The following is a 9,562-nucleotide window of genomic DNA, read 5'->3' on the forward strand; positions in this document are numbered from 1 at the left end:
TTGAATTCTTTTTAATATGTTTCTTTCCTTGTTTTCTGTTGATCATCAAAAGAGGTTGTCTGGTTCTGGTTCTTCGGCAATAGCACAGAGGTCTGGTTCGTTGAAATCCCTGTCTTCTTGGGATTTCTTTTTCTGGTTGTAAATAAGTTCCCGCGAATTTTGTTTTCCGATGTTGTTGTTTGTATTTGCGAAGAAGTAGGAATATTTTACTAGTGATTGATGGAGACTTATCAAAACAAAGAAGGGATGCTAATTTTGTCAAAAATGGTATTATTTAAACCCATTTTCCTCTATTTTTATTACAATGATTAAGATTATTTTTTTTAGTGAATTTTGGAATTTAAAGTTTACTAAATTTAACGGGATTAATATTAATATATAATAGATAAATGCATGATAAAATATGTATTTACTAAAATAACCACAAGTAAGAAAAAACAAAAATAGAAATTGAGATAAGTTATTTTGGTGAGTAGTTGAAAGCGTATTAACTGTGGGAATGACATTGCAATAAATTAATTTTAATTTAGCTCAAAATTTCAGACAAAAGAAATGATTTTGTTATCCCACCAAATTGGGTCGGATTACAATCCATTAGTTGTTTAGCTTTAAAGGCTCAAATTTTGGGTTTAAAACAACTACTCCAACCCCAATTCCACTAACTAAACAAGCCCTAATTTTTTAATAAGTAATGTTTGTTTTATGTCTCATTTTTTGGTATCGTGCTATTAGAGAGAAAAACGAGAACTAAATAAAAAATATACATGGAAAATTATGAAAATCACTCGCAAATTGCGTAATTAAAAAACACAATAACTTTGAGGGGATTAGATGTTTCTTTTTCAAAATATTAAGGTTTCTTTTTTCATATACTTATTTTTTAATTTAAGCTAATTTTTATAGCATATAACACAAGTTAATACATCAAATATCATTAGTTTGTAATTTTTCAAATAAAACATTTATTATTTAATAAAAGTTGTATTAAATAATAATTTCTACTAAGTTTATTTAATTTCATTAATTTTCTAGAGGAAACAACCTTAATTTCTCTTAATACCTAATGAAAACTCGTGCCATGCAAGTTTTGTTTTCATAACAAATTTAATGAAATTAAAATTTGTGACTAAAATTGCAAATTTATTAGGATTATGAAATGCGATGTGATGAGTTAAAAAATATCGGGATCAAAATTATAAAGTACTAACTTATGAAACTCCTCTAGTATAGATATAGTATAGATATTCATTATTTATTTCTGTATTAATTTATGTTTATGACATACATATATATATATATATATTCCATATATTTATATAAATGTAAAATATGCATTAAATTTGGACTTTAAATATTTAAGGATTTGAAATTCAATAATTGGTAAGTAAATACAAAAATTTTTATGTGTTTAATGAAGATTTAAAGATTATTATTAATAAAAAAAAATAATAATGCATAATAAATAAAGGGTAGCGGACAATTCATGATTAACAGAAAATTAGGGAGGGCGTTTTAGATGTAATAAATTTAATTATTTTATGCAATTTTAGTAAAACACAAAGGACTTTTATGCAATTTTCTCAAAACTAAAAGAAAAATCTATTATGATGCGTGAAAGCAGCCAATACAAAGGATCCAAGGCAGTTCCACCCCAGATGTGTCCACGTGGAAGGATCTGGACCGGAGCATGTGGCGCCAAACAGGAACGCAACTGACAAGCCGGTTCCCGCCGGTCACCCACGTGGGCTATCGCCACTTGCCCTGGCGCCCAGACACAGTGGTTGGGACCCCATTTTCCTCCTTTACCTACCACCGTTCCTCTCGGTCTTTTGGAGAAATACTAGAAGGACACAAATTTTTCTCCAACAAAAATAAATAAATAACAATGCAATTCCACAAATGATGTCTTAGTCTCCTGATTATGATTTTATTAATAAATTTAAGATTATGGGTTCAAGTTTTATTGGATATGTGAATATTTATTTCAATTTATATGAATAATTATAATTTATTTATTAAAAAACACAATTCATTTTTTTTAAAAAAAATCACTAACTCCTACATTAGGAGATTCGAATTGCCTTCCCACTAACATATAGTTAGTTTACACAAATTATCATTTCTTTTTGAGTAATTATAATTTATAAATCCATTAATAAAAAATATTAACATCATTACATTGATATTTACTTTAGTATTTTATCTTACCATTCGATTTTCATAAGTGTATGCATCATAATTTTTAACTTCTAAAAATATTATTCATCTGTATTAAAACATCATATATCTGCAAAAATTTTCATGAAATAATGTCCCAACATAAAATTAAAAAATGAATATGAAAGGACTTAAAAATATTATAAAAAAATAACTTCAATAATTTTGATCCTTGAAATTTTTACTTTTGAATCCATTCCTGATGTCAAAGATGAAGAGACGTATCTAAAATGATTTATCTTTTTAACTTTGACCTTTAAATAAAGTATATAATATCACTAAAAGTCCAACCCTATTTTTAGAAAATAGTACAAAAGTTCTATATTTTCCATCCATATACATAAAATTTTACTATATCTTACAAATATCTTCTCTTGTGATGAAGGGAGCATAAATTTATTAATTACTATAAAGTTGAAAAGATATTCTAAGCTATTTTTCCTTAATTATCTTTATGAGAATAATTTTCAAATACATTGAAATTAAAATATTATTAATTACACTGAGGCCCTCTCTAAAAATATAAACTTATATATTTTTTTATTTTTTGTAAATTACACTTAAACCTCCTTAAAATTTTTTATGTTTATACCTAAATCTTTTACTTCATGATTTTGACGAAAAATACTACCTTAGTACTAAAAATATATTAATTTTTAATTTTATTCCTCATGTACCATTCTCATATATATTTTTATACTTATAAAGAATTAAATATAATATATAATGAGATTAACATTATTATATTTTTTCTTATAAGTTAAAAATTATTATGTGAGAATATTAAATAATTGACAAAATAAAAAATTTATGTAGTCGTTTTTTGCTAAAGTCAGCATATTTTTCGTCTAAATTCAAATAAAATGGGATCAGGTGTAAAAACTAAATTTTGAGAGGGGCATAATTGTAAGTAAAATTTTAAAATATAAATTCGTATTTTTAAAAGGATCTAACTGTAATTAATCCATTATTATTTCACCTCTTGGCAACGGACCACCGGCTCTTCCGGTACGGTTCAAGCCAAGGAAAGGTATCCGAAGAGAGAGAGAGAGGGGGGGAGAGAGAGAAAGCACATGGGAATAATAATATTAAAAGCTGCAGCAGAAGACATGCGTTCCATTACCTCTTCCCCACCACTCACCATACACTGAGACTGAGAGACTTGCCAATTCTCCTTTTCCTTTTCCTTAACGTATTAGCAGTTTGCGATTTGGTGGTGCGTTATTCCTCTATCCACTCTCTCTTCTCTGCGCATAGTGCCAACCAATCCCTTCGGAGGGCTAATAGCAGAGAGGAGAGAAGGCAATTTCTGAAAAATGGCAGTTAATTGCAAGGTTTCTTTCGGCGTGATTGCTGCATTTGTTCTTGTTTTTGCGAGTTTTATGCCTGCTGTTCAGGGCCATGGCCATGAGGGCTTGGCCCCCGCTCCTGCTCCGACAAGTGACGGTCAGTTTCCGATTTTCCTTTCTCTTTTTTCTTTGGTGTTTCCCGATTTTGGTTTGGTTTGGTTTGGTTTAGTAGAAATCATCGTAGTGCTGTTCCGCAGTTTTCCCTTTTGAGGAAAAACCCTTTACTGTTGTTCTGTGCTCAGGATTTTGTTTTTGATGGAAAAAATTACCCGAAAGTTGTTTTGCTGGGTCACGATAGAATTGAAAGGGAAATGGGATGAAACATTAACTTACTTTTCCTCCCTAAAAAAAAAAAGATCTTCAATGTTTTAGATTTGGGTTAAATTACATCGATACCCCCTCAATTTAGAACTAATTACACAAACACCCCTTACAAGTACAGGAGCGTTAGGTCAATGTCCACAGGTCTTTATGTGTAATGTTTCGCCATTGAACATGGGTGTACTTATAACTACAATTACAACTTCAAATACCATTTCTTGGAATTTTATAAACTGCATATGGTGTTTGATAAACCTTGTGTAGTGTCAATGATTCGTGAGTATTTGGTTCAGGGCAATTTATTTGGCTGAGAAATAGAAATAGAAACTGAAGAAATAAGAAAAATATCACAAGAAAGTCATAAAAATGAAATGAATTTAAGGATTCTTTTAGAACATAATAATGAAATTAAATTTCGGTTTGGAATAATATGCATGGCATATACTAATCTTATTTATCATGATGTGATCTCGTGAATGTCTATGGAGAAATCTGATTGTTCTGCATTGCTTCCAGGGACGGCAATTGACCAGGGAATTGCTTATGGCCTGATGTTGTTGGCGTTGGTGCTCACATATCTCATCCACAGCTTTGATGCTCCATTGAGCGTTTGAGTTCATCCATGGAGAGTTAGCGGTTTTTCGTGTTTAGCTTTCTTGGATTTAAGATTTGATTGAATGGAAAGGAACTTGGAGTCATGTAATTTTCTCTAATAGAATTTTCAAAATGGGTGGTGAGTCCCAGGACAAGCTTTCATTAGTGCATGTATCTCTAACTCAGGCAAAATAATTCTTTACCCCTGTTGTTGAGGTGATAATTGTTTTCAGGTGTAGTTTGAGTTGATTCTTCTGAATTTCAGCCCTGAGGGAGTGCAATATATGCCACATTTCAACTATTGATATATATGAACTTTTCTTGAATGACATGGTACGTAGAAAGGGGGCGATGCTGCTTCTTTGATCAAATAATGCTCGTTCATCTTTGCATGTCGAAATGTAGGTCTCAACACTAATTTTGCTTACACTTTATCCCAAATAGTAAAGGTCAAAATAGAAGGGGGCATAACAATATATTCTAACTCCTAAGCACCAGGCAAGAAGAATTTGCCAAATGGCCTCGTATCAACTTCCAAGAGCAAGAGAAATTTAACTTTGCTTCTTGCCGCTTGAATGTTATTGTTCTTTGGTCTGTTCTGCTAGCGAGAACTTCACTTTCTGAATTTGAAGAATTTAAGTAGAAATGAGAAACGGAGTCTCAATTGGTATGAGGACATAACAAACGATGCAATGGTGAACGCACACATAAACAACTTAAGAAGAAGTATCCTACAGCAAGATGAAATCAGCATGAACAACTGAACCCACCACGTTAATGATTGGAAACACCGAGTTGAAGACGATTCTTACATGACTTATTTAGCATCATTAGTTATCATAAATCGCATAAAACTTTCAAGGCAGACGACAAAGCCCCCATCTGAATCCCATTTGTTTTGGTTATCATGTTTCAACAAGAACCCCTCTTATCAAGATAATGAATTAGTTGAAGTTCTTACACCTTTAAAGATCAAATTTCGGAGAAACTTGATCTGGTAGCTGAATTACACCAAAAACCATAATCCAATAATTTTTATAGAGGTTTTGCATTTAAATGCACACTCCACAAGCCAAGTTTTTTCTGACACGGAAATTGACGATCAGGCAACAGACAAGAGGGCTGATTCAGATATCTCAGGGTTTCCAGACGAACTGATAAATTGCAGATCAGAAATGCAAAAAAGAAAGAAATGCATGTAAATACAAGCTGCATCTGTCGAACATACTTTATCGAGGAGGAATTGACGCAAGGACTGGAGGAGAGCAATGCATCTTTCTTGATCATAAGGCGATTGCGCAACGCAATTGAGCAGGTTCAGCAATTCTTTTCCGCACACAGCATGCTGTTGACTTTGAGCTGTCTCCGTGAATTTTCCTCGTTCGCTTTCTAGGTTTTATGATTTTGGAATTTGGGGGTTTTTCAGATGGGAGAACATTAAACGCGGGCTGTTTGGACGCCCCCAGATTTCTCACCACGGATTCTATTGGAATTCTGCCTCCCGCCAAACAAGGGGCTTAAATTAATTTGTCATTATAAATTATACATTGTACATATACTGATTTTTTTTTGGAGGTATCTACATATCCTGATTATCTATCTCTAATTTTTATTTTTATTTAATAAGTAAATCCCATTATTAGAAAAAAAAAATCATCGAATTTGTTAATTTTAACAAAAAAATTCGAATAAAAATCGATATTTATTTTAAACTGACTTATTGCACGTCAAATAAAATATTTTTCTAATCAAACTATTCTACATACTAATACGTGTGAGGAGATACATCTCATGCTTATAAGTTGATTCAATTTTGGTAATTAGTGATTTCTTTTTGGTATTTTGATTTGTAAACTGAATCTTCGTTAAAAATATAAAAAATTATACTTATTATTTATGTTTTAAAATTTCTAAAAAATAGTTAATATATAACAGTAAAAAAGTTCAATGAAGGCAACGGTCAAATAAAATAAAAGTGATGTGACGAAAGATACATAAATCACAGTAGAAAGGTACGTGTATCTCAAAAATAAAAACAAGAAAATCAAGAAAATCTCTCAAGGGGTCGCTACTACTCTAATGGCGATTTCTCAGACTCCTCGCCTGTCAATTGTCATAGCCTTACAAAACACTTGTATTCGTACAATGTATCAATTGTCATAGCCTTACAAAACACTTGTATTCGTACAATGTATTTCAAGAATACTAGAAACCCATTCAAGAAACCGACAAGAAGTCGAAAAATCTGCCGAATGCTAGAAACTCATTCAAGAGAAGTGGAAAAATCTGCCGAAACAAGTCTTTTGGAATTTGTTTGGGAAGGCAATCCGTTCCCGCATGATAAAGACGTTGAATCGGACGATGATGCGGCGCTGGTGAATGACGATTCTTTCGAAAGGATTGATGTGTCGTTGGGTCAGAAGGAAGAGGAGAGTGGTGGGAGAATGACGAAAGTTGATGATGATCAAGAAACGGGTTTCAGATGGTTTATGAGAAGAAGAATAAGAAACTGTTGGGGGGTTGGGTTGAAGAATTGAATCGGTGTTTGCAGAGGAGTGAAGGATGCGTTGGCGTTCATACATCCTCTGGTTTGTTCTTTAATCTTTTCTCGCTCTCCTCTTATGATCTCACTTGTGATTTCTTACCACTTTGTCTTGAGATTGTACTTGCACTTTTGGTGAATTTACAAGAAAACAGAATCGGATTGCTTTGATCAAGTGTTTGTTGGCAATGCTTTGATATCGAATCCCACTGTAAAATAATATACAGAAACAAAAGAACCCTTGTCAATTGAGAGATCTGTTTACTACGGATCAAATGATTAAATAAAGTTTCTTGAAAATCATTGTTGTGCAAGTTATGTGTTACTCTTACAATCTTATACTTGTGCAAGAGAATGCTCAAACATAGATAGATTTACCTAGTATGGCTCATTATTTCTGTTCATTCAAATTGCCAAAAACCATAAAATCATTCTAATGATAATTTAATTTTACAGGAGAAGCTCGCGGGTCTTGACTTTGTTGATAAACCTGATACCAATGAGGAGCCTGGATAACCTCTTCCCATCGAGGTTAAGACCATTCAAAGACATGAATGAGTTGAACCAGGTAACCAATAAATTTCGTAGCTTTAATGAATTTGCACTGAGGTTTGTGCATTCTATCCTTCAAAAGGTAAACAACTCACGTTAGAAGAGCTTGAATCAGTAGCTCCAGCTATTGACACTTGAACGTTCTTTTTGGTTTGACAAAAAGAAGATGATAACTATTGAATGACTTAAAAACCTTACTTTTTCTTGAAATTCTCTTTATAATTACCCTTTTTTCTAAAATTTCACCTGATTCTTAAATCTTTCTTTTTACAAAACTTCATTTTTTAAATGAACTTGTATTTTTCTTTTTACAACACTTCATTTCTTAAACTAGCTCGCCCTCATGATTTTTATACAAACACGAATTCTTTTGTTAAATTATCATTTCGAAAAGCTAGTCTTTTCCAAAATTTCTTAGCTTAAGCTACTCTTCTCTGTTTCAACCCGCACAATGATCGTCATGTTTTTAAGCTATCACCGTGCTGTTTTTACTTAAAGAAGAAAGAATTGCATTTTCTACATCTTCATGCTTTGGTTCTCAAATATTCCTTTCCACAAAGCTTTCTGTTTCAAACTAACTTGCATTTCCTTTCCATGTAACTTCCTTACTTAAATTAGCTTGCCCTCGTGATTCTCATACATAAACAAATCCTTTTATTAAATTGTCATTTTGCAAAGGTAGTCTTTTTAAAAATTTCTTAGTTTATGCCTCTTCTCTATTTTTCCCTCCACAATGAATTTACATTGGTCCTCAAATGTTCATTTCTACAAAACTTCCATCTTTAAACTAACTGGCATTTTCCTTCTACGTCCGAACCTTTCTTTTTTAAATTTGTTTGCCCTTGTGATTCTTATACTTAGACGAATACTTTTATTAAATTGTCATTTCGTAAAGTTAGTCTTCTTAAAAAAAACTCTTAGTTGAAGCTTCCGCCAATCTATTTTTTCCCCCTCAATGAAAATTTTTCTGTCTCCGAAACTTCCTTCTTTAAACTAACATGCATTTTCCAGTCTACAAAGCTTTCTTTTTTAAATTAGCTTGCCCTTGTGATTCTTATGCATAAATTAATCATTTAATTAAATTGTCATTTCGAAAAGCTAGTCTTTTTAAAAAATTCTTAGTTTATACCTCATCTCTATTTTTCCCTCCACAGCGAATTGGCTTTAGTTCTCAAATTTTCCTTTCTCCAAAACTTCCTTCTTTAAACTAACTTGCATTTACTTTCTGCAAAATATCCTTTCTTTAATTAGCTTGCCTTTGTGATTCTTATGCATAAACGAATCCTTTCATTAAATTGTCATTTCAAAAAGTAGTCTTTTTTAAAAATTCTTAGTTTAAACTAAATTCTCTATATTTTTCCCCTACAATGACTATGCATTGATTCTCACACTTTGCTCTGGTATCAAATTTATCTTTCTACAGAACTTCATTCTTTATTCTAATTTGCATTTTCATTTCTACAAAGCATTTTCTTCAATTAGCTTGCCCTCGTGATTCTTATACATAACGAATCCTTTAATTCATTTTGTCATTTCGGAAACCTAGTCTTTTTTTAAAAAAAATAGTTTAAGCTACCTCCGTTCTATTTTTGCTCCCTCAATGAGTTTGCTTAGGTTTTTTCAAATTTTCCTTTCTACAAAACTTATTTTCTTAAATCATATTGTCCTCGTTATTATTATACATAAACTAATTCATTTTGTTATATTATCATTTCGGAAAACTAGATTTTTAAAAAATTCTTCGTTTAAGCTACTTCCTTTATGTCTTTCCCCACAATGGATATGCTTTGGTCTCAAATTTTCCTTCTCTAAAACTTTCTTTAAACTAACTTGAATTTCCTTTCTAAAAAACTTACACTATTAAATTAGCCCGTCCTTGTGATTCTTATATATAAATAAATTATTTTATTAAATTGTCATTTTGAAACGCTAGTCTTTTTAAAAAATTCTTAGTTTAAACTACAGCTTTTCTACCCCCCCCCCCCCA

At 31.6% G+C, this 9,562-nt stretch overlaps 1 protein-coding gene and 1 long non-coding RNA gene across 2 annotated transcripts in view; both read left to right on the forward strand.

The window, feature by feature from the left end:
• Positions 3,314-4,807, forward strand: LOC105164023 (arabinogalactan peptide 22-like). Its single transcript, XM_011082570.2, has 2 exons — positions 3,314-3,663; positions 4,404-4,807. Exons 1-2 carry the CDS (start codon positions 3,534-3,536, stop codon positions 4,499-4,501), a joined length of 228 nt encoding a protein of 75 aa, XP_011080872.1. The 5' UTR covers positions 3,314-3,533; the 3' UTR covers positions 4,502-4,807.
• The window catches only part of LOC110012127, a 6,918-nt gene continuing 3,881 nt past the window's right edge, over positions 6,526-9,562 (forward strand). Inside the window, exons 1-2 of the long non-coding RNA XR_002287261.1 lie at positions 6,526-7,069; positions 7,480-7,591. This is a non-coding gene — a long non-coding RNA (uncharacterized LOC110012127). The remainder of the gene's footprint in view (positions 7,070-7,479; positions 7,592-9,562) is intronic.

This window comes from Sesamum indicum, linkage group LG6, assembly GCF_000512975.1.
Source record: "Sesamum indicum cultivar Zhongzhi No. 13 linkage group LG6, S_indicum_v1.0, whole genome shotgun sequence".
NCBI lineage: Eukaryota > Viridiplantae > Streptophyta > Magnoliopsida > Lamiales > Pedaliaceae > Sesamum > Sesamum indicum.

Coding starts and splice junctions, on each gene's coding strand:
- LOC105164023 (XM_011082570.2), top strand. CDS start 3,534: ATGGCAGTTAATTGCAAGGTTTCTTTCGGCGTGATTGCTGCATTTGTT. Junction 3,664..4,403: donor TCCTGCTCCGACAAGTGACG/GTCAGTTTCCGA, acceptor CATTGCTTCCAG/GGACGGCAATTGACCAGGGA.